Source organism: Salminus brasiliensis, chromosome 4 (genome assembly GCF_030463535.1).
Source record: "Salminus brasiliensis chromosome 4, fSalBra1.hap2, whole genome shotgun sequence".
Taxonomy (NCBI): domain Eukaryota; kingdom Metazoa; phylum Chordata; class Actinopteri; order Characiformes; family Bryconidae; genus Salminus; species Salminus brasiliensis.
This window is the reverse complement of record NC_132881.1, coordinates 49,613,573-49,639,810: the sequence shown is the minus strand read 5'-3', so window position 1 is coordinate 49,639,810 and position 26,238 is coordinate 49,613,573. Positions and strand designations below refer to the sequence as shown.

At 44.6% G+C, this 26,238-nt stretch overlaps 1 protein-coding gene across 3 annotated transcripts; it reads right to left on the bottom strand.

The window, feature by feature from the left end:
* Positions 1 to 23: 23 nt before the first annotated feature.
* On the bottom strand, positions 24 to 26,238 carry arhgef38 (Rho guanine nucleotide exchange factor (GEF) 38). 3 transcript variants are annotated; one of them, XM_072677171.1, is made up of 14 exons: positions 25,922 to 26,235; positions 15,084 to 15,268; positions 13,297 to 13,411; positions 12,020 to 12,167; positions 10,525 to 10,542; positions 10,202 to 10,401; positions 9,245 to 9,378; positions 8,807 to 8,911; positions 8,403 to 8,522; positions 4,565 to 4,879; positions 4,127 to 4,255; positions 3,134 to 3,335; positions 2,656 to 2,858; positions 24 to 898 (listed from the first exon to the last, which is right to left on the bottom strand). In XM_072677171.1, the coding sequence occupies exons 1-14, from the start codon at positions 26,139 to 26,141 to the stop codon at positions 716 to 718; spliced, it is 2,277 nt and encodes a 758-aa protein (XP_072533272.1). In that variant the 5' UTR covers positions 26,142 to 26,235; the 3' UTR covers positions 24 to 715. The 3 variants fall into 3 exon arrangements, with proteins under 3 accessions (XP_072533272.1, XP_072533273.1, XP_072533274.1); XM_072677172.1 differs by lacking the exon at positions 2,656 to 2,858 and having other exon boundaries at positions 789 to 898; positions 25,922 to 26,237; XM_072677173.1 differs by lacking the exons at positions 24 to 898; positions 2,656 to 2,858; positions 3,134 to 3,335; ... (5 more) ...; positions 10,202 to 10,401; positions 10,525 to 10,542 and having other exon boundaries at positions 12,016 to 12,167; positions 25,922 to 26,238.

Below are 26,238 nucleotides of genomic sequence, written 5' to 3'. Positions count from 1 at the left end.
ATGTTCCACACGGCAGGAAATACCTCATCTGAATCCAGCCTAAATCCCTAATATTTCTCATTTTAAGATTATTAGAACATTTTTAACATTATTTTTTATTGATCAAAGATCAAGATCAAAGCACATAAACACAGAGACCTCTCCATAAACAACAGATCAGCTTTAGAGAGGAAAGGACATCATAATAACTCCCAGAATTACATCAGTCCTCTATAGAAAAAGCTTTTTATTCCTTTCGCAGATTTTATTTTTTAGATTTTTATTTTATAAATCAAACATATCCACAAAAAAGAGAGACTTTCAGCTGCTAAAATGAATTATTAATAAAATTATGATAAGATATTAGAATAGTTTGGTATTCTTTTCAGCTTAATCTCAAAATGAGAATTATTAGAGATTTGGACTGGATTTGATCTGAGGACGTTTCTGCAGGGTGGTCTCCTATCTGCGTACATTTATATACTCTGACAATATATATATATTTTTTATATTTATATATCTATATATGTAAATAAATCTGCTGTTTCACACGTTCTCATCATTAGACCCTTCATCAGTGTAGAGAGTGGAACACTGTAGGTAGAAATACAAAGTGCTGAGAGTGGTCGTCTCCTAGTGCGAGGTTTGGCCTTCATTAAAGTGATAGTCTGTTAAAGCTAAAGTGTCGATGGATGGATGGAGAAAGATCTGAGGTGTGCTTCGGTTGCGTCTCTGCTCAGGCGTACGACATCCTGCCCAGGTAGTTGGCCGGGACGTAGCCCCGCTGACCGTTTGCCTCGGCCAGCCACCAGTCCTTATTGCCCCCGAGGTCAGAGAATTGCAGGATTCGGACAGGCTGGTACTCCTGCAGGGTCAGCTCCTGCTCACAGCGCGCCTGGAACGCATACACTGCATAGAACTGAGACAGGAGAGACACAGGGTTATTAATAATATTAATAATAATAATAATAATAATAATAATAATAATATACACTACAGTTCTGATATCTATAATGACTTTACAGATTCAGCATGAGGGGTTCTGTGATATTTGTGGTGCTGTACAGAACCATTTCCTTTAAGAATTATTTCTTAATAGATTCTCTCATTAAAAAGAACCATTTAACTGTGTCTAGAACTTTTTAATTGGAATAAAATAAATAATCTGCTTTAGAACAATAGCAAAACCTTTTTTGGTACTTTGTAGAACCCTTTGTGTAAAAGGTTTGTTAAAGAACCATATTTAACAACAGTTACAGAACGATTTAAGTATCCACACAGAGTAACATAACCACAGATCAGAACCACAGCAGAACCCTTTCAATAAAATAATCTGTTGGAGAACCATATACGATATCCAAATGGAGTAAAATAACCACACTTCAGAACCAAAGTGGAACCTGTACTTGTGGTATATAGAACCATGTATGCACCGGGTTCTGTAAAGTATCATAACAAGAAGTTCTTCACTATGTGGAAGAACCATGTAAGCATTCCAGAACCTTTTTTGGACCCGTGTTCGGTGCTGTGTAGCTCCACTAAATTCAAAATCACATGCATTTAAAGTAAATACAGTATAGAACCAAGTCATGAACAGAACCACACACAGCGGGCTCTCCGCTATAGAGAACAATTTAAGCATCTAAATCATGAGTTGTAATGGTTCTAAAGAACCTTAAAGAACCTCCCTAAAAGGCTTTAAAATGACTGAACGGAGGTGAATACCAGACTGTGCTCGGAGGGAGCCCAGCCCAGCAGAACCAGCAGCATGTGATGTTTATCAACCCACCAGTAGGTGGCGGTGTGCACCGTCTCAGTGTGCTGAAAGCATGTGTGTCTAATAAGCTTGCTTGTGTGGTTTCTGACATCATATGAGTCACGGTCACCCACAATGCCTTGCAAAAGTATTCACCCCCCCTTGTGATTAGTTATCTCAAGCCTGGAATTTAACTGGATACTTTGATGGTTTTTATCGTTTCAGTTTCTGAACATGTCCACAGCAGTGAAGCAAACAACAAATAGGACAAAATAACAGAAACCTTCAGTGTGCAGAATTATTCACACCCTAAAGTCGGTACTTTGTAGAGGGGCCTTTTGCAGCAGTCACAGGATTGGCTTCCTGTAGCTGCTGCCCAGGTCATCAGATTCAGACCCTGACTCTGGTCTACAAAGCCAAGACTGGACCAGCCAGCCCCTCCGTACTTGATGGCGATGGTCAAAAGCCGATCTGCACCAAGAACCCTTCCAGCTTCAAGTACGGCTCGGCTCGACCCGCCATCCTTTAAGATCCACGGAAGACGAGCGTCCAGACTACACGAGTCTTCTGAGTTTTATATGGAATGATGATGATGATGATGATGATGATGGTAAAATAGTGGAGAATCCACTATTTGTAGACCAGAGTCAGAGTTCTGAATCAACTAATGCAGTTCTCTTTAGGGACTACTTTCTGTAGCTGCACTACACCCTGCAGCATGTATCCCTCCACCATTTTAATGATCTGGTTCTAAAAGCAGGTTCTAGAGCCGAACTCTTCTCAGAACTCTGGTAGAACCGTGTCTCAGGCATCAGGCAGCATCTTCATCACCATTAGGTGAAGAACTTTGTGTTCTCAGGATCCAGCTCAGTAAATCCTGATTAAGCGTAAATGCAATAGATATACACCAGCTCTCTTACGTGTTCCTCCGCAGCGATGTTCTCCTGCTCCGGCGTGCTTTCTGGCGCCCCCTGCTTACCGGAGGGGCTGAAGCTGTACAGGCTGCTGCTCCGGCTGCCCGACACAAACAGGCTCAGGTTATCAAAATCATCAGGACGCTCGGTAACGTCCCTCTGGGGATTATACACCTTTAGGAAGGTGGAGTACACATAGCCCTGAGTACCTGCACACACACACACACACACAGACACACACACAAAGAGAGCCTGTGAGGTAGAGTGTATAGCGTGAAAGAGGAGACGGCTGGAATGGAGGAGCAGAGGGAGGTGAATAGCTGCTTTGTGAGCCGGAGCTGCTCTACTAGCCAGGCTCATAAGGTCACTGCTGTAAACACTGTAGGACACAGGGGGTTTCTAATAAAGTGGCCAGTCAGTGGAAGCACAATGTAGGTGTTTCAAATAAAGTGGCCAGTAAGTCAGTGAGTGGATGCACACTTACTGCCAGTGTCCACTAGCCAGCGGCTGGTGCTGCCCAGTGGGTCGTGGTCCTCCAGTAGGGCCACCAGCTCCCCCTCCAGCAGGGAGACGTCCTGATCCTGGCAGGCATTGCAGTTCCTCTTCAGCTGGTAGAGCCGATCTTGCGGGTACTGTGCTAGGAGTTGCGTCCTGTGGGCCTCCGCCTGCCGCTGCACCTCTGGGGCCTGTAGGGGGCAGTGTAGCGGTATTAGAGTGGGGAGGTTTAAATGTAGTAATTCATTAATTAATGTATGAAGTTCTTGCACCCATGAAGCTAATGTAGCTAATAGTTAAGGGACGTTTGTACTCCACCAATTAGCTTAAACCACCCCAATGCCTCAATGCAAGCTGTTAAGTGATCTCCACATTCTGCATTACGCCACCAGTCTCATCCCCCTGGTGGGGTAATAAAGTCTGACACTGACATTCAGGCGGGGCAGGGGGGAGAAAATAACAAGCCCCATGGGGGTCCGGCTTAAACTGGAGACCCCTGAGGAGGGGACCTGCTGAGCTGAAGCTTAATGAAGTGCATGTTTGAGCTCAGGAAGATTCCCTAATATATTTAATTAGGTTCAAACTGAAACAATTAAAGAGATGAATGTGCTGAAGAGGTCTATATATATGTTTATTTAGGCTGAATGGGTGGGGCTATACTGCTGTAGGCTGAATGGGTGGGGCTAAACTGCTGTAGGCTGAATGGGTGGAGCTAAACTGCTGTAGGCTGAATGGGTGGGGCTAAACTGCTGTAGGCTGAATGGGTGGGGCTATACTGCTGTAGGCTGAATGGGTGGGGCTAAACTGCTGTAGGCTGAATGGGTGGGGCTATACTGCTGTAGGCTGAATGGGTGGGGCTAAACTGCTGTAGGCTGAATGGGTGGAGCTAAACTGCTGTAGGCTGAATGGGTGGAGCTAAACTGCTGTAGGCTGAATGGGTGGGGCACACTGTTGATTTGGGCCTTTGAGCTTTTGAGCTTACCTTCCTCTCTCGCTTCTCGAAGCTGACTTTGCGCTCCATCAGTCGCTGAGAGTTGTCTCTGACGAAGGCCAGGTTACTGATCTCCTCCATGATGCTGTTCTGGACCTCACTGATGTTCGACAGGGGAGCCTGAACACAGCAACACGAGCAGTATGTGCTAATAAATATTAAGGCTGTTATAAATGTACACACTGTTAAATGTTTGTATATATATATATATATATATATATATATATATATATATATATATATATATATATATATATATATGTACATACTGATGTATGTAATTGTAATTAAGGTGGAGTGAAAATTGAAATCAGAAGATTTAACTTCAGGAGAACTTCACTGAGGAGAGTGTGTGATGACTCAGGCATGTAGCTAGCACCATGCTAATTGGTGGGATGTAAGCTTCCATTACTTGTTAGCCATTCTTACAGGCAGCTGCTGGACCGGTGGTCGGGCTGCCTCCGTCAGCCCCCTCAGCAGCCCCACCACACACACCAGGCTGTTGGTGAGGATGGTGCCGGCGGCACTGTTGAAGCGCTGTAGCTCCTCCCCCAGCTGGGCGTTCAGGGCCTGGTAGTCCCTCTGAGCCTGGAGCTGCTCCTCGCTGCAGGACGATGCCTCCTCGGGGCAGCTGCAGCAGTCCAGCAGCTTATCATAACGCTTCTGAATAAGCTTCTGAGGGGCCGAGAACATGGCCTGCAGCGCAGACAGAGGAGCCAACACCAGCCGCTCCAGACGATCACTCTGCAGGGGAACAGCCGGAGCATTAACCGTGTGAACGAGTGTAACTATGGAGTAACTATGGGGATGGGTGTGGAGTAACCATGGAAATGGGAGTAGAGTTACCATGGGAATGGGAGAAAAGTAACTATGGGGATGGGTGTGGAGTAACCATGGGAATGGAAGTAGAGTAACTATGGGAATGGGAGTAGAGTAACTATGGGAATGGGAGTAGAGTAACCATGGGAATGGAAGTAGAGTAACTATGGGAATGGGAGTAGAGTAACTATGGGAATGGAAGTAGAGTAACTATGGGAATGGGAGTAGAGTAACCATGGGAATGGGAGTAGAGTAACTATGGGAATGGGAGTAGAGTAACTATGGGAATGGGAGTAGAGTAACTATGGGAATGGAAGTAGAGTAACTATGGGAATGGGAGTAGAGTTACCATGGGAATGGGAGTAGAGTAACTATGGGAATGGGAGTAGAGTAACTATGGGAATGGGAGTAGAGTTACCATGGGAATGGGAGTAGAGTAACTATGGGAATGGGAGTAGAGTAACTATGGGAATGGAAGTAGAGTAACTATGGGAATGGGAGTAGAGTAACCATAGGAATGGGAGTAGAGTAACTATGGGAATGGGAGTAGAGTAACCATGGGAATGGGAGTAGAGTAACTATGGGAATGGAAGTAGAGTAACTATGGGAATGGGAGTAGAGTAACTATGGGAATGGGAGTAGAGTAACCATGGGAATGGGAGTAGAGTAACTATGGGAATGGGAGTAGAGTAACTATGGGAATGGAAGTAGAGTAACTATGGGAATGGGAGTAGAGTAACCATGGGAATGGGAGTAGAGTAACCATGGGAATGGGAGTAGAGTAACTATGGGAATGGGAGTAGAGTAACTATGGGAATGGGAATAGAGTAACCATGGGAATGGGAGTAGAGTAACCATGGGAATGGGAGTAGAGTAACTATGGGAATGGGAGTAGAGTAACCATGGGAATGGGATAGAGTAACTATGGGAATGGGAGTAGAGTAACTATGGGAATGGGAGTAGAGTAACCATGGGAATGGAAGTAGAGTAACTATGGGAATGGGAGTAGAGTAACTATGGGAATGGGAGTAGAGTAACTATGGGAATGGGAGTAGAGTAACCATGGGAATGGAAGTAGAGTAACTATGGGAATGGGAGTAGAGTAACTATGGGAATGGAAGTAGAGTAACTATGGGAATGGGAGTAGAGTAACCATGGGAATGGGAGTAGAGTAACTATGGGAATGGGAGTAGAGTAACTATGGGAATGGGAGTAGAGTAACTATGGGAATGGAAGTAGAGTAACTATGGGAATGGGAGTAGAGTTACCATGGGAATGGGAGTAGAGTAACTATGGGAATGGGAGTAGAGTAACTATGGGAATGGGAGTAGAGTTACCATGGGAATGGGAGTAGAGTAACTATGGGAATGGGAGTAGAGTAACTATGGGAATGGAAGTAGAGTAACTATGGGAATGGGAGTAGAGTAACCATGGGAATGGGAGTAGAGTAACTATGGGAATGGAAGTAGAGTAACTATGGGAATGGGAGTAGAGTAACTATGGGAATGGGAGTAGAGTAACCATAGGAATGGGAGTAGAGTAACTATGGGAATGGGAGTAGAGTAACTATGGGAATGGGAGTAGAGTAACCATGGGAATGGGAGTAGAGTAACTATGGGAATGGAAGTAGAGTAACTATGGGAATGGGAGTAGAGTAACTATGGGAATGGGAGTAGAGTAACTATGGGAATGGGAGTAGAGTAACTATGGGAATGGAAGTAGAGTAACCATGGGAATGGGAGTAGAGTAACCATGGGAATGGGAGTAGAGTAACTATGGGAATGGGAGTAGAGTAACCATGGGAATGGGAGTAGAGTAACCATGGGAATGGGAGTAGAGTAACTATGGGAATGGGAGTAGAGTAACCATGGGAATGGGAGTAGAGTAACTATGGGAATGGGAGTAGAGTAACTATGGGAATGGGAGTAGAGTAACCATGGGAATGGGAGTAGAGTAACTATGGGAATGGGAGTAGAGTAACTATGGGAATGGGAGTAGAGTAACCATGGGAATGGGAGTAGAGTAACCATGGGAATGGAAGTAGAGTAACTATGGGAATGGGAGTAGAGTAACCATGGGAATGGGAGTAGAGTAACTATGGGAATGGAAGTAGAGTAACTATGGGAATGGGAGTAGAGTAACTATGGGAATGGGAGTAGAGTAACTATGGGAATGGGAGTAGAGTAACTATGGGAATGGAAGTAGAGTAACTATGGGAATGGGAGTAGAGTAACTATGGGAATGGGAGTAGAGTAACCATGGGAATGGGAGTGGAGTAACTATGGGAATGGAAGTAGAGTAACTATGGGAATGGGAGTAGAGTAACTATGGGAATGGGAGTAGAGTAACTATGGGAATGGGAGTAGAGTAACCATAGGAATGGGAGTAGAGTAACTATGGGAATGGGAATAGAGTAACTATGGGAATGGGAGTAGAGTAACTATGGGAATGGGAGTAGAGTAACCATGGGAATGGGAGTAGAGTAACTATGGGAATGGGAGTAGAGTAACCATGGGAATGGGAGTAGAGTAACTATGGGAATGGGAGTAGAGTAACCATGGGAATGGGAGTAGAGTAACTATGGGAATGGAAGTAGAGTAACTATGGGAATGGGAGTAGAGTAACTATGGGAATGGGAGTAGAGTAACCATGGGAATGGGAGTAGAGTAACTATGGGAATGGGAGTAGAGTAACCATGGGAATGGGGGTAGAGTAACTATGGGAATGGGAGTAGAGTAACTATGGGAATGGAAGTAGAGTAACTATGGGAATGGGAGTAGAGTAACTATGGGAATGGGAGTAGAGTAACCATGGGAATGGGAGTAGAGTAACTATGGGAATGGGAGTAGAGTAACTATGGGAATGGGAGTAGAGTAACCATGGGAATGGGAGTAGAGTAACCATGGGAATGGAAGTAGAGTAACTATGGGAATGGGAGTAGAGTAACTATGGGAATGGGAGTAGAGTAACCATGGGAATGGGAGTAGAGTAACTATGGGAATGGGAGTAGAGTAACCATGGGAATGGGAGTAGAGTAACTATGGGAATGGAAGTAGAGTAACTATGGGGATGGGTGTGGAGTAACTATGGGAATGGAAGTAGAGTAACTATGGGAATGGGAGTAGAGTAACTATGGGAATGGGAGTAGAGTAACTATGGGAATGGGAGTAGAGTAACTATGGGGATGGGTGTGGAGTAACTATGGGAATGGGAGTAGAGTAACTATGGGGATGGGTGTGGAGTAACTATGGGAATGGGAGTAGAGTAACTATGGGGATGGGTGTGGAGTAACTATGGGAAGGAGAACAGTGTGATGATCTGTGTATCAGTAGTGTATAAACCTCTTATCATTATGGCTGATGATCATTAAAGCTCTGTAACAGTGATCCTCAGGTGAGCTGCTCTCAGGTGAGTGATGAAGGTGAGTGCTATCAGGTGGGGCTCTCACCAGCTGTTTATAGGGGTCATGGCCATTCCTCCGGTACTGATAGCCATTGGTGTCTATTTTGTCAGGATCCTTCATGATGGCCTCCAGGTCTTCTGCATTCCGGATATCAGATATCATCTCCTAAAGAATCCAGGAATTTGAGTTTCTAACTGTTGTTTGTTTAAAGTGAACGATCTAGGAATAGAAGCTTCAGGATGATGCTAACGTTCTTCAGTCACACTTTGAGGAGAGTGTGATGATTCAGGAGTGCAGTTAGCACCATGCTAATTGGTGTACATAAACATAAACATACGTTTATGACTTGTTCGCTACATTAGCCTCGTAGCTAGACTAAAGAACTTCAGAAAGAGAAACATGGCTGACATGTCCTAGAGTAAGTAAGGGACACTGGGTAAACTGTATACCTGTGCGTAGAGCTGGAGGAGGCTGATGTTCTTCACCAGCAGTCGTACAGCTTTCTCCAGGTTACGGAAGATCTTCTCTTCTTTATCAAACAGCTCATCACGCACCTGAGAGAGAGAGAGAGAGAGCAAGAGAGAGAGAGACTAGGGTTAGTACCTTGTGCTTCATCATTGGCCACTTTATTAAAAACCCCTACGATCTGCTTCCACTCACTGGCCACTTTATTAGAAACCCCTACCTACTGTTTCCACTCACTGGCCACTTTATTAGAAACCCCTACCTTCTGCTTCCACTCACTGGCCACTTTATTAGAAACCCCTACCTACTGTTTCCACTCATTGGCCACTTTATTAGAAACCCCAGCCTACTGCTTCTTCTTGCTGGCCTCTGGGTCTACTAAAGGTGCAGTTACAGATGTTATGGGAGCGGGGGGTCAGTACCTGTGGTTCCACTCCAGTGAGGATTTTGAAGTAGCCGGTGATGCGGTCAGATTTCTTCCTGATGGAGTGAATGTTCAGCTTGTTCAGTTTGCCCTTCAGTGTTCCTTCATAGTCACTCCTCTTGTACTTCAGCACTGTGAACAGGAACACAGCGCAGGGTTTATCAGACTCTGTCTGATCATGTAAGCAGCGACACAGCTGTGGTTTCCTTTACGCACAGTCAGAACTACTGACATCGGGCCGGGTCCACACAGCAGTCAGTTTCAGTCTGGAATGAGTCTGGGCAGTATGTGTATATGACTGCTTGTACACTAACACACCTTATCAACCATCTGGGACACCATAGCAACCGCCTACCAACCCTAACACAACTACTTGGAATACCACAACAACTGCTTATCGACAGTGAAGCAATCACTGGGAACTGCATGACAACTGCATAGCAGCCCTATAGCATCCACTTAGCCAACCCCCTCAGCAATCCCCTGAAACACCATAGCAACTACTGCTAGTGCACAGTGACTACCTAAAACCCCATGGCAATTACCTGGAATACCATAGCAATTACATAGCTACAGCATAGCTACCACAGGAAATGGCAAAGTAAAAGCCTAGCAATCCTATGGCAACTACTTAGCAACAAAATAGCATCCACTTGGAATAACATAGCAACCATCTGGAATACCATAGCACCTATATAACGACAGCAAAGCACCAACTTGCAACAAAGCACTCCCAACCCTAGCGACTCCTTTTTTAATCAGAATGCTTTTAACTTTTCTAATAATAATAATAATAATAATAATAACAATAATAATAATAATTATTATTATTATTATTAGTGTTATCAAGCCAGTTCTGACTCTTAGCGACCCTGTGGATGCCTGTGTATTCGGTAACATCAGCAGTGATTCGGGTTGTGCTATATATGCCGATGCTGTATATGCTGGTTCTCACCGATGTCCTTCCTCCTCTTGAACTCATTGATGTTGATGTTGATGATCTTGGCTGCAGTCAGCGCCTCCTGCAGGGGGCGATGGTCAGGGTGGTCAGTGGGTGTGGCCTGCCACAACTCAGCCAGTAGGAGGGGGTATTTCATGACACGCTGGACAGGCTTAATAATGAGTGACCCCATATCCAATAGATTGGGCTTTCCCCTAATGAAAGCACACACACACACACACACACAGTCCCGAAATACACACACACACACACGCATTACTCCTGATCACACACTCAGATCATATAGAGGAAATAGACATCAGAGCAGGAGTACTTACTGCTGGTTATAAATCTGCCTGTGAAGGGAAACATAACAGCCGATTAATTCAGTAGGTTTAGAACATCAGTACATCAGTACATCAGACTTCAGTACATCAGACTTCAGTACATCAGTACATCAGACTTCAGTACATCAGACTTCAGTACATCAAACTTCAGTACATCAGACTTCAGTACATCAGACTTCAGTACATAAGACTTCAGTACATCAGTACATCAGACTTCAGTACATAAGACTTCAGTACATCAGTACATCAGACTTCAGTACATCAGACTTCAGTACATCAAACTTCAGTACATCAGACTTCAGTACATCAGACTTCAGTACATAAGACTTCAGTACATCAGTACATCAGACTTCAGTACATAAGACTTCAGTACATCAGTACATCAGACTTCAGTACATCAGTACATAAGACTTCAGTACATCAGTACATCAGACTTCAGTACATCAGTACATAAGACTTCAGTACATCAGTACATCAGACTTCAGTACATCAGTACATAAGACTTCAGTACATCAGTACATCAGACTTCAGTACATCAGTACATCAGACTTCAGTACATAAGACTTCAGTACATCAAACTTCAGTACATAAGACTTCAGTACATCAAACTTCAGTACATAAGACTTCAGTACATCAAACTTCAGTACATCAGACTTCAGTACATAAGACTTCAGTACATCAGTACATCAGACTTCAGTACATAAGACTTCAGTACATCAGACTTCAGTACATCAGACTTCAGTACATCAGACTTTAGTACATCAGCAGTTTAGAACATCAGCACTAAGGCAGAAGTCCAGCTCCACATACATTTACCCACTTTGTCCCTTTCTCCCACATGTACCCTGCTGAAAACAGCGTGGCCAGCCCAAACTGGTTAAACTGGTTAAAAAAGCTCTTGACCAGCGTATAGGTATGTTTTGTTTGAGTTTGATGGCTGAGCTGGTCAACCAGCTTAAACAGTGTTTCCAAGCTGGTTCACTGGTATGAGCAAGCTGATTGGCCAGAATAACCAGTATTACCATTCTGATTGAGCGAAATGACCAGTATTACTGTGCTGGTTGCATGACCAAGCAGGTGGACCAGCATGATGCTAATATCAACATTACCAGTATAACCATATTAACTGCACTGGTGTGCATAGCTAGTAAATAGCTAGTTAGCCAGTATGACCAACTAGATAAGCAGCTTGGTCAAGCTGGTCATGCTGATAGACCGGTTTCACAGGACAGGGTAAGTTGCTCCCTGGATGAGCAGCTTTTCAACCACCTTAACCACCAGAGGCCAGCTGAGACTAGCTGCACTGTGCTAGCTGCATGTCTAAATCCTCACACACTCCTCAAACTGTGTGTTAATGTGGTGTCTAGTGCCGTGCAGTGTGCGTTATCTAGAACATTAATCGCTAAAGCTAATAAAGTTATATTGCGTGTATTTCGACTGTAACCCGGCTTTGCTGTAGCAGACTGGATTCAGTGGACAGACTCACTTCAGTGCAGAGATGCAGGTCCTGAAGTGCTGCTGGACCTCCTCCTGTTTGTCGTAGCTCTTCAGTAGAGCACTAGCTTCATCGTGATGGTAGCAGTAGATCTTATACACTTCCTCTATGGTCGCTTTGGTCTGGATGAAAACCTCCCCTTCACACAAAACACAGACAGGAACACTAATCACATCACATCACACCACACCACATCACATCACATCACATCACATCACATCACATCACATCACATCAAATCAAATCAAATCAAATCAAATCAAATCAAATCACATCTTCAAATCACATCACATCACATCACATCACATCACATCAAATCACATCACACCACATCAAATCACATCTCATCAAATCACATCACACATCACACATCACATCACACATCACATCAAATCACATCACATCAAATCACATCAAATCACATCACACATCACATCACATCACATCACATCACATCACATCACACATCACATCACATCTCATCTCATCTCATCACATCAAATCACATCTCATCAAATCACATCACATCACACATCACACATCACATCACACATCACATCAAATCACATCACATCAAATCACATCAAATCACATCACACATCACATCACATCACATCACATCACATCACACATCACATCACATCACACATCACATCTCATCTCATCACATCAAATCACATCACATCACATCACATCACATCACATCACATCACATCAAATCAAATCAAATCAAATCAAATCAAATCAAATCAAATCCGATCAGGTTAATAATCACGTCACATTACACAGGTGTAAAGGTGAGTGAAAAACATCGTCCCTCACAGTAATACAAAAAACACAAACTAGAAATACTGAATATTTACATATTAACTTATACTACACATATACACACACTACACACACACCATACACACACACCATACACACACTATACACTATACACACACCATACACACACTATACACTATACACACACCATACACACACTATACACTATACACACACAGAGTAAAGCTGCAGTCGGATCAGCTAAAGTATTTGCTGTTTTTAAAACCGAGAACCAAAAGCAATGTATTTTAAATAGATTCCAAATATATCTTACAGAATATGAACATTTGTTTCAAATGTATTTTAACACGTTTGATCTTTTTCATACTGAAAAAATACATTTACTAAATACATTTTAATAATAGTATGATCAGATTGAGATTCAGATTGAGTGTGTGTGTGTGTGTGTGTGTGTGTGAGTGTGTGTGTGTGTTTGTTACCTATCAGCTGTGTTTCTGGATCAGGTTCTGCGGTGGCCTCCTGCAGTCTGTGCAGCAGCTCCCCGGACACAGCGCACACACACTCCATATTGGTGAAAAGACGCTCCACATCCACCTACACACAGTCACACAATCACACAGTCACACAATCACACAGTCACACAATCACACAATCACACAATCACACAGTCACACAATCACACAATCACACAATCACACAATTACAAAATCACACAGTCACACAATCACACAGTCACACAATCACACAATTACAAAATCACACAATCACACAATCACACAATTACAAAATCACACAATTACACAGTCACACAATCACACAGTCACACAATCACACAATTACAAAATCACACAATTACAAAATCACACAATCACACAATCACACAATCACACAATTACAAAATCACACAATTACACAATCACACAGTCACACAATCACACAATCACACAATCACACAGTCACACAATCACACAATCACACAATCACACAGTCACACAATCACACAATTACACAATCACACAGTCACACAATCACACAATTACAAAATCACACAATCACACAATCACACAATTACAAAATCACACAATTACACAGTCACACAATCACACAGTCACACAATCACACAATTACAAAATCACACAATTACAAAATCACACAATCACACAATCACACAATCACACAATTACAAAATCACACAATTACACAGTCACACAATCACACAGTCACACAATCACACAATTACAAAATCACACAATTACAAAATCACACAATCACACAATCACACAATTACAAAATCACACAATTACACAGTCACACAATCACACAGTCACACAATCACACAATTACAAAATCACACAATTACAAAATCACACAATCACACAATCACACAATTACAAAATCACACAATTACACAGTCACACAATCACACAGTCACACAATCACACAGTCACACAATCACACAATTACAAAATCACACAATCACACAATTACACAATCACACAATTACAAAATCACACAATCACACAGTCACACAATCACACAATTACAAAATCACACAATCACACAATTACACAATCACACAATTACAAAATCACACAATTACACAGTCACACAATCACACAGTCACACAATCACACAATTACACAATTACAAAATCACACAATCACACAGTCACACAATCACACAGTCACACAATCACACAATTACAAAATCACACAATCACACAGTCACACAATCACACAGTCACACAATCACACAATCACACAATCACACAGTCACACAATTACAAAATCACACAATCACACAATCACACAATTACACAGTCACACAATCACACAGTCACACAATCACACAATTACAAAATCACACAATCACACAATTACACAGTCACACAATCACACAGTCACACAATCACACAATTACAAAATCACACAATCACACAATCACACAATTACACAGTCACACAATCACACAATCACACAGTCACACAATCACACAATTACAAAATCACACAATCACACAATCACACAATTACACAGTCACACAATCACACAATTACACAGTCACACAATCACACAATTACAAAATCACACAATCACACAGTCACACAATCACACAATTACACAATCACACAATTACACAATCACACAATTACAAAATCACACAATTACACAATTACAGAACCGTACAGAACCACCACCTTTATTAAAGAACCCTTTGAGTGAGTGTGTGTGTGTGTGTGTGTGTGTGTGAGTGTGTGTATGGATACCTGTGTGTTGCGGAGCGGCTGCAGCACCTCTCTGATACACAGCTCCAGGTCAGTCAGGTAATCTCCCTCCGTCCTCACCAGCTCCTCTATGACCTTTGACCTTTTCACCATCTTCCGCTGCCGGATCTCCTCAGGGTCCAGAGATGGGGAGGTGGGGGACAACAGGTCATGGGGGGCCATTTTCTCTGAGAGAAGGAACAGGCTCATCATCAGACAGACAGACAGACAGACAGATAGATACACTATACGGACGAAAGTATTGGGACACCTGTTCATTCTTCGTTTCTTCTGAAATCAAGGCTATTAAAAAGAGCAGATCTGTTGGAGTAACTGTCTCTACTGTCCAGAGAAGAAGACTTTCTACTAGATTCTGGAGGAGGAACATTGCTGTGAGAGTTTGATTGCATTCAGGAACAAGAGCATTAGTGTGGTCAGGATGTTGGAAGATGATCACCATCCCAAAAGTACTGGGTGGAGCTCCTCCACCATCATTCCAGAGAACACAGTTCTTCCACTGCTCCACAGCTCCTCAATGCTGGGGGGCTTTATACCCCTCTAGCCCACACCTGGCATTATTAGGCAGCATGGAGCTGATAGGATCATGATGTTGATCTGCTCCAGAGGGTCCTATTCTATTGGCAGTACTTCTTCTCTACAGGGACTAGACCAGCTGTGTGTGCATTTGCACATCTGTGTCAGCAATGAGTGCAGCTTAAAGTAGCTGGATGCAGCGAGTAGAAGGTGTCTACAAACACCAGTCCCACCATCTCCACCAAGCCCACCAGCCTAACCTTCCATCCCGACCTATCACTGACCCTCTCACACACCACATTATGGGAGGAGGAGAAGCTCTGGCTCTGGTTAGAGAGGTAATCGGGACTGTAATCAGAAGTTGGTCGATTGGGAATACCTCAGACTTCACAGCAGGAAGATCTAACCAGCTCTGCTCTCACACACACTGCTCCCTCCTTCACTGCTGCTCGGCTCGGCTCTGAGGCCACACTTTGCATGAAGAGGGAACAACATCACTTCCCCATCACACACACACACACACACACACACACACACACACACACTGAGAGGGAGGTGGACTGCAGTGTAATGTTTCAGCTTGTGGGAGCTGTCTGAATGTCCTCCAGTTTGGGGAAGCACCTGACCTAAATATCCTCACTGTGTTCCTGTAAGAGCAGCGCAGTGTGAGTGGACCCAGTCATCTCCACCAGAAAGACCAAACAGCAGTGTTTTCATGCTGTGAACAGGGAGCTCACCTGGACCTGGACCTGGACCTGGACCTGGACCTGAACCTGAACCTGAACCTGGACCTGAAACTGAACCTGAACCTGGACCTGAACCTGGACCTGGACCTGAACCTGGACCTGGACCTGGACCTGGACCTGAACCTGAACCTGAACCTAAACCTGAACCTGGACCTGGACCTGGACCTGGACCTGGACCTGGACCTGAACCTGAGCCTGAGCCACAGTTCTTCTGTCTTGTTGCAGTATAATGGGATACCACAACAACCCCCAAGCAATTTTCTGGCAACCTGACATACCCCAGCAACCACTAAGAATACCATAGCGATGAGACAGCAACAGCCTCACGAACATCAGAAATGATAGGAACTAGTAAACAGCGCTCTACCAACCAAACAATAACTGTCCTAAAATGGAATGAGACAAAATAGCAATGTCCTAGCAACCACCCAAAGCGTCATAGCAACCAGAAAGCTTTACACCTGAAATTTCTTCCACTTCCAACACCTAGCAACGACCCATGATACTGTTACCATGAATTAGCAACCTCCTATCAACCACCTAGCAACACCCTACAAACCACCTAGCAACATCCTAGCAACCACCTAGCAATACCTAGTATCTGGGCACCTTAGCAAACATCTGAAATCCCATAGCAACTGCCTAGCAACACCCCAGCAACCACTATTATTTTGTTTAATCTTGTTAACATTAATAAGTTTTATAATTAATTAGGGTAAATTTTTCCCAACCATTCCCAGCCTGTCTTTATCCTGTAGAATTAAACAGACTGTGCTGAATGTGTAAATGGGCTCTGTTTCGATTGGCTGCCCTCATTTAAAAGCCATTAAAGGGAGTGGGCGGAGTTAAATTACTGTAGGATAAATATTTGGGTATATAAAAATGACTTGTTTGTTGTGACATCACAAAAACATTAAGTGGACAGCAGGTTGTGATAACAGCAGAGGTTAGCTGGATGGACGAGGGGGCAGTACATTTCGAAACGTTTACTGTTCTCCTACAGAACCTTTACTGTTCTCCTAGAGAACTTTTACTGTTCTCCTACAGAACCTTTACTGTTCTCCTACAGAATGTTTACTGTTCCCCTACAGAACTTTTACTGTTCTCCTACAGAACTTTTACTGTTCTCCTACAGAACCTTTACTGTTCTCCTAGAGAACTTTTACTGTTCTCCTACAGAACTTTTACTGTTCTCCTACAGAATCTTTACTGTTCTCCTACAGAACTTTTACTGTTCTCCTACAGAACTTTTACTGTTCTCCTACAGAATCTTTACTGTTCTCCTACAGAACTTTTACTGTTCTCCTACAGAATCTTTACTGTTCTCCTACAGAACTTTTACTGTTCTCCTACAGAACTTTTACTGTTCTCCTACAGAATCTTTACTGTTCTCCTACAGAACTTTTACTGTTCTCCTACAGAATCTTTACTGTTCTCCTACAGAACTTTTACTGTTCTCCTACAGAATCTTTACTGTTCTCCTACAGAATCTTTACTGTTCTCCTACAGAACTTTTACTGTTCTCCCACAGAATCTTTACTGTTCTCCCACAGAATCTTTACTGTTCTCCTACAGAACTTTTACTGTTCTCCTACAGAACTTTTACTTTTCTCCTACAGAACTTTTACTGTTCTCCTACAGAATCTTTACTTTTCTCCTACAGAACTTTTACTGTTCTCCTACAGAATCTTTACTGTTCTCCTACAGAATCTTTACTGTTCTCCTACAGAATCTTTACTGTTCTCCTACAGAACTTTTACTGTTCTCCTACAGAATCTTTACTGTTCTCCTACAGAACTTTTACTGTTCTCCTACAGAATCTTTACTGTTCTCCTACAGAACGTTTACTGTTCTCCCACAGAATCTTTACTGTTCTCCTACAGAACTTTTACTGTTCTCCTACAGAACTTTTACTTTTCTCCTACAGAACTTTTACTGTTCTCCTACAGAATCTTTACTGTTCTCCTACAGAACTTTTACTGTTCTCCTACAGAATCTTTACTGTTCTCCTACAGAACTTTTACTGTTCTCCTACAGAATCTTTACTGTTCTCCCACAGAATCTTTACTGTTCTCCTACAGAACTTTTACTGTTCTCCTACAGAATCTTTACTGTTCTCCTACAGAACGTTTGATGCTCTCTTTTATTAAAAAGAAAAAAAGAAAAAGGGTAAATCCAGTTTTCGGTGAAATGGACCATCTAATCTACCCCTGTTCCAGTTCCAGCGCTCGCTCTAACGCACATCACCTCTCAGCAGCTTTCTGTAAGATTTCAGGTGAAAAGGGAACTTTGCTGCTCATGCACTCCTGACCTGTGCTGTGAACTCCGGCATGTCACACCTGCATGGCTCACTCAGCCGGTTCTCTTCTGCTTACAGGACGGAAATGATGTTTCTCCTTGAGTGACAGAAGCGGGTCACTGCAGAAATCCCATTACATCACTCTACCCTCAGCTCCAGCTCCAGCTCCAGATGTTCTGACTCAGCACTGAGGTCAGCGCTCTTCTCTCACGCCCGCCGCTGAGCCCCTAATGGCCAAACGTTTGAGCATCCTCCATTTCCCTTTAACACTAGCAGTACTCTAACAACACACTAGCAACCATGCAGAATACAAAAGCAGCCATCTAACAACACCACAGCAACCTGGGATACCACAGCAGCCACCCTGATCACCATAGCAACCAGCAAGCAACACCCTAGCAAACAACAGAGATGTAAGAGCAACTAGTAAACAATACCTTATAACCAGCTACCAATTATTTAGCAACCGCCTATAATCCCACAGCAACTGCCTAGCAACATGCTAACAGTAGCCCATGACATAATAGCAACCATCTTGGATACCATAGTAACAGTGCTAGCAGTGCCTTAGCAACCACCCAGAAACACACATGTAATTGTGTAGGATAGCAGCCACTTGGGACACCATAGTAACCGGCAAGCAACACCCTAACAACCAGTAGAGATCCCAACTGGTTAGCAACACCTTACAACTACCAGCTCCACTCTGAAAACACCACTGTCTCTCGCTACTAAATGAGCAAAAGTATGTGCGCCCCCTTTGTGCCATTTACAAACATGTGCCATACAAAAGAAACCCCTTAGCAAAACCCTAGCAACCTGAGTTACCATAGTAACAACCTACAAACGCAACCACCTAGCAAACCCCAACAGCCTAAGATGTCATAGTAGCCACCTTGAAGATCGTAGCAATACCTAGCATCCTAGTTCTAGCTAGGATTAGCATGCCATGGTTTAACTCCATAGCTAAATCATATAGACAGCCATTAGCTGTTAGCTCCATTAGCGTCGTAGCTCCAGGGTAAACCAAATGAACCAGTAAACAGGCCTGTTATGGGTGATCAGGTGTATTATGGGTGATGGGTGGGGTCTACATTTGACATATTGCTGGACGTCGCTTTAAAGCTGTGCTGGCGCGCCTGCCTGCTGCTGCCAGGCCTGACGGTGTGTGTGAATTTCCCATGAAAGAGGATATCACACACAACCCTGAGCTGGGAGCTCTGAAAGGGAGCTAATGGGAACCAGCCTGAACCCACAGGATCACATTACTGCAGCCGAAAAATGACACGGGTGGGGGGTTGGGGTGGTGGATTAGCTGGCGGATGACAAAGGGAGGGAGAGGGAGTTGCCCACTGACTCACCCACACCGCCAACAAACCAGTTCGGTACCAGTTCATCATGTCTGTATAATATATAAACCACAGCATACCACAGCAATCCCAGAGACAGCATAGCAACCAGCACAGCATAGCATACCAACCACCTAGCAACCAATAAAGATCCCAACTGGTTAACAAAACACCTAGCAACCAAAAATACCATAGCTACTGCCTAGCAACATGCCAGCTAGGAGGATACCACAGCAGCCACCATGAATACCAAAACAACCAGCAAGCAACATCCTAGCATAGCTAACAAGCAATGGAAGCGTATACCCCACTGATTAGCACTGACACAGCTACACTGTCCAAAAGTATTCAGACAGCCCTTCTTGTTAGTGAGTTTAGCTGCTTGTTTAACCTGACCAAGAGAACGGAGCTGTAGAGCAGACGTAAGCAGGTGACCCTAAGGTCACAGGGCCCAATGCTTTTTGGAGTAATGGAGCTCCATCCAAAACCTTTGAGATGAGCTGGAGTGGCAGTGGATGACGTAATCATCCAACATCAGAAACTGATCTCACTGGAGCTCTTCAGAGGCTGAATGCACTCAGAAGAGCCTTCACAAGACCTCTGGAGGTATCCTGCTGTGGTCTCTGGCACCAGCAGATCCATTAAGGCCTGTAAGTTGTGAGGTGGGACCTCCATGACCCTCATTGAGCCTTGGGTGCTCATGACCCTGTCACTGGTTCACCGGTTGTCCTTCCTTGGAGCACTTTTGGTAGATACTGACCACTGCATACCAGGAACACCCCACAAGACCTGCTTGCTGATGTTCTGGAGATGTTCTCACCCAGTCATTATCTAGAACATCACAGTCTGGTTCTTGTCAAAGTGTTTCAGAATTTTACGGTTGTCCATTTTCCTGCTTCATCAATTTCAAGATCTGACTGTTCTTCACTCGCTGACTGATATGTAGATCCACCCCTCGACAGACAGGAGACACTGGACCCAGATCATCAGTGTTTTTCACTCCACCTACCTGGTTTTAATGTTATGGCTGAAGGTCATATGAGGATTCAGATAGGTCAGGGGTGGAGCAGTGAAATGTGGTGTAGCAGCTGATCTGCTGAGTGATGCTGTAATACTGATTGAATCATGTGCATGAGTCACTCTGGCCTGAATGACCGGTTTCAGAGGAACTCTAATCAGGAACGTGAGACTTCCTCATTCAGATCAGATCATCAGGTTCTACCTGCAGAACATCAGCTGGCGCCACACAACTACTGTATTCATACCCCACAGCCTAACTCACGCTAAACTGCAACACAGGTATCTTCAGTGGTTAAACTGGTTTCCAGTAGAAAATGCTTTTGGTCATCTTCTCATCTTCCAATAGCAACGCTGTCTACCAATCCTCCCAGCAGTGGGACAGAAATGCCTCCAGATTCATCCCATAGCAGACTGAGGTATGTGTAGAAGTCCCAGAATTCACTCCTGTATTATTATTATTATAGGCTAAAGTACAGCCTCCAAACATGGTGGAGGTAGTTTCATCAGCAGCTCACAGTGAGAGCTATAGAGGTGGAGCAGGAAGATGAAGGACAGGAAAGTTTGCAGCAATAAAACTAAATCTAAATATCAGGAGAGTTTATCACTCACAGCCACCACAAACCACTGAGCCAGAGCTGTGTGTGTGTGTGTGTGTGTGATATACCACAAAGTGAACTCATCTCAAATCCAGTCTACACACCTATTATATTATAATATATTATATTATTAATATATTCAAACAATCATAGAACATATTTGTAGACATTTTTATTTGTGTTAGGAGAGATAATGATGCTCATTTATTATAAGAAATAACAGAGGAAATGTGATTATTTCAATAATAGTTTTTTAGACTTGTTGTTTATTATAAAGAATAATGCAGAATAAGAAATAAAATATAATGAACAATAGATAAATGTGCCCAGTAACACCAGCCTCCCCTAGAACTGCAAACCAGGACCGTGTGTGTGTGTGTGTGTGTGTGTGTGTGAGTAACAATGCCCAATTGTCTGTCGCTGTACACCAAGGAAACCTGCAACTTATAATGCAGTGTGTGTGTGTGTGTGTGTGTGTGTGTGTGTGTGTGTGAATTCTGATAAGTGTTAATGATACATATTTCACACTGATCAGACCTGCAGCTCCAGACTGACCTCATTACTGACACCCACCTGCTCCACCTGCCAGACTGCATTCTCTCTTTCACACACACACACACACACACACTGCATTATAAGTTGCAGGTTTCCTTGGTGTACAGCGACAGACAATTGGGCATTGTTACTCACACACACACACACACACACACACACATACACACACACACATATACACTCAGCAGTAATGGAGAATGAGGCAGGACTAGTTTTGCGCTTTCTGATGAAGCAATCACCCATGACATCACACACACACACACCCCTGATCAGCACTTTTAGAATCACGTTTTAGACTATTATTATTATTATTATTATTATTATTGATGATGATGATGAAGAGCTAGGTGCTGCAGTAGCGGGTGTATGTGGGACTGTAGGTGTTTGAGTGTTTGAGAAATGCAAAACAGCTGCAATAAACACGCACAGAGCACACACACACACACACACACACACACACACACACACACTTCCTCATACAGACTGCTCCCTCTCTGGTTTATTGCAGATATATTAGCAGCTGTTGCTAAAATGATGTCCAGCTCTACAACTAAAAATACTGTAAATAAAGAAAGAAAGAAATAATGTACACACACTGGCTAAACGTCTCTGACCTGTTAATCCTAATCCTCTAAACTCTTCTGCTGTCCATCGACGAGCTTCAGCAGAACTCAGGTCCGGTGTTGGACTCTTCCTGGCAGAACTGGTTCAGTTCTATGAAATCTGTTGGTTTTCTGGAACAGACCTGACCTTTAACCACAGTCCACATATTTCTGACAGGGGTGAGGTCAGGACTTTGTGAAGACCATTCCACAAGCTTAAGGTTCTCCTTCCTCATCCATTAACGGCCTCACATTTAAACCCCCTGACTCATCTGACCACAAAACTGGTCACTCCAATCACTGCTGTCTATCAAACCCTTTTATGTGGCACAGAGGAGCTCCCTGCTGTAGTCCATCATGATCACTAACAGGAAGTCAGGAGCTCTAAACATTCGTCTGAGTGGGAGTGTGGATATTATTGACCCTGTACTGGTCTCAGAAAACCCACATTCTAGCTTGCTTGTATTGAAGCTGTATGATGTCACTGGTTCTGACCCAGGAGAAGAACAGCTCAAAGAAATGAATGAAAGCCCGTTATTACCAAGACCTTCATGTGGATGATGCGTGAACAGGAACTTCAGTATATATAAATATCTATATTTATATGTGTGATTATGCACACATACTTGTCTGTAGATATATATACACACATACAGCTTTTACAGGTATATAACTCTCTCTCTCTCGCTCTCTCTCTCTCTCTCTCTCTCTCTCTCTCGCTCGCTCCCTTGTTTACGAAGCTCTTTTCCACTCTGCATGTTTTGCATGTGTGACATCATTCTGTTGGGAATAGCTCTATAACAACGCAACAGGTGCTTAGCATCGGCCAACTCACTCACCCTCTCTCTCTCTCTCTCTCTCTCTCTCTCTATTTGTCTCTCTCTCTCTATCTCTCTCTCTCTCTCTCTCTCTATCTGTCTCTCGCTCTCTCTCTATCTGTCTCTCGCTCTCTCTCTCTCTCTCTCTCTCTCTCTCTCTCTCTCTCTTATATTAGAACTCTGAACTCTGGTGGAATTCACAGAACAGTGACACTCAGTACTGCAGAGCGAGGAGTGAGCAGTGGGCTATGAGGAGTGAGCGATGAGGAGTGAGCAGTGGGCTATGAAGAGTGAGCGATGAGGAGTGAGCAGTGGGCTATGAAGAGTGAGCAGTGAGCTACTAGGAGTGAGCAGTGGGCTATGAGGAGTGAGCAGTGAGCTACTAGGAGTGAGCAGTGAGCTATGAGGAGTGAGCAGTGGGCTATGAGAAGTGAGCGATGAGGGGTGAGCAGTGGGCTATGAGGAGTGAGCAGTGAGCTATGAGGAGTGAGTAGTGGGCTATGAGGAGTGAGCAGTGAGCTATGAGGAGTGAGCTATGAGGAGTGAGCTGTGAGGAGTGAGCTATGAGGAGTGAGCTGTGAGGAGTGGGCTATGAGGAGTGAGCTGTGAGGAGTGAGCAGTGAGTGGAAAAGGTGTAAGGGTAAAGGGCAAAACACAGTTTAACCCTTTAAACTCTGGCAAACTGTGAGCAGTTCAGTTCCTCCCTCCTGGCTCAGCCTCACTCAGGCTTACACTGTAAACAATGCAGAGAACTGCTCCCTGACCCCCCACTACACTCTCTTCAACCACAGCGGAACCCTCTCCGGTTCTACTCTAATCAAAAAGGGTTCCACACGCACCGAAAAAAAGCTTCACAGATTCATAACAATATTAAACCCCTGAATACTGGAGCATTTAAATCCATTATTTAAGCAGACTCTAGCAGTGGTTCTATATAGAACCACTGTCTTTACTGAAAACCCCTAAACGTTCCATACTGACCGAAAGAACCTTCTACAGAACTCCTTGTAGGATCCATTCTTCCTTAAAGAACCCTTTATTACATTAAAATATGACTTCGAGAGAGGGACAGTGGAGAGTGGAGAGAGGGACAGTGGAGAGTGGAGAGAGGGACAGTGGAGAGTGGAGAGAGGGGCAGTGGTAGTGGAGAGAGGGGCAGTGGTAGTGGAGAGAGGGGCAGTGGAGAGTGGAGAGAGGGGCAGTGGTAGTGGAGAGAGGGACAGTGGAGAGTGGAGAGAGGGGCAGTGGAGAGTGGAGACAGGGGCAGTGGTAGTGGAGAGAGGGACAGTGGTAGTGGAGAGAGGGGCAGTGGAGAGTGGAGAGAGGGGCAGTGGTAGTGGAGAGAGGGGCAGTGGTAGTGGAGAGAGGGACAGTGGAGAGTGGAGACAGGGGCAGTGGTAGTGGAGAGAGGGGCAGTGGTAGTGGAGAGAGGGGCAGTGGTAGTGGAGAGAGGGACAGTGGAGAGTGGAGACAGGGGCAGTGGAGAGTGGAGAGAGGGGCAGTGGTAGTGGAGAGAGGGGCAGTGGTAGTGGAGAGAGGGACAGTGGAGAGTGGAGAGAGGGACAGTGGTAGTGGAGAGAGGGGCAGTGGAGAGTGGAGAGAGGGACAGTGGTAGTGGAGAGAGGGGCAGTGGTAGTGGAGAGAGGGACAGTGGTAGTGGAGAGAGGGGCAGTGGAGAGTGGAGAGAGGGGCAGTGGTAGTGGAGAGAGGGGCAGTGGAGAGTGGAGAGAGGGACAGTGGTAGTGGAGAGAGGGGCAGTGGTAGTGGAGAGAGGGACAGTGGTAGTGGAGAGAGGGGCAGTGGAGAGTGGAGAGAGGGGCAGTGGTAGTGGAGAGAGGGACAGTGGAGAGTGGAGACAGGGGCAGTGGAGAGTGGAGAGAGGGGCAGTGGTAGTGGAGAGAGGGGCAGTGGTAGTGGAGAGAGGGGCAGTGGTAGTGGAGAGAGGGACAGTGGAGAGTGGAGACAGGGGCAGTGGAGAGTGGAGAGAGGGGCAGTGGAGAGTGGAGAGAGGGGCAGTGGTAGTGGAGAGAGGGGCAGTGGTAGTGGAGAGAGGGACAGTGGTAGTGGAGAGAGGGGCAGTGGAGAGTGGAGAGAGGGGCAGTGGTGGCCCTTGAGCAAGGCCCTTTACCCTCTCTGCTCCCCGGGCGCTGGAGTTGGCTGCCCACTGCTCTGGGTGTGTGTGTACTCACTGCCCCTAGTTCACTAGTGTGTGTGTGTGTGTGTACCCCAGCCATTGCTAAAGAACCCTAGAAGAACCCTGGTTCTTGAAGGTTGGAGAAAGTGTCAAAGATGAGCTGTTGCCGTGGTAACCGCCCCTCTTACCTTTAAGTTTAGCGCTGTACTCGGTCTTGTCGGACTGGCTCCTCCTCACCAGCGTGTTGATGCTGACGTCTCCCTTCCCCGAGTCTTCATCCACGATGGTGTCCGTCCTCCTCCTCTCCAGGTACCTGAGGAACAGTCGGTTCCTGCGCTTCAGTCCCCTCTCCTTTTTCTCCTCTTTCTCGTTCTCTCGCTCGGCCCCGCCAGGTTCCTTAGGGTCCATACTGACCTCCTCCACTGCCCCGTCCTGACCGGGGTGAGAGAGAGAGAGAGAGAGAGAGAGAGAGAGAGTTTGCTGAGAAGAGGAACAGGTGCAGCAC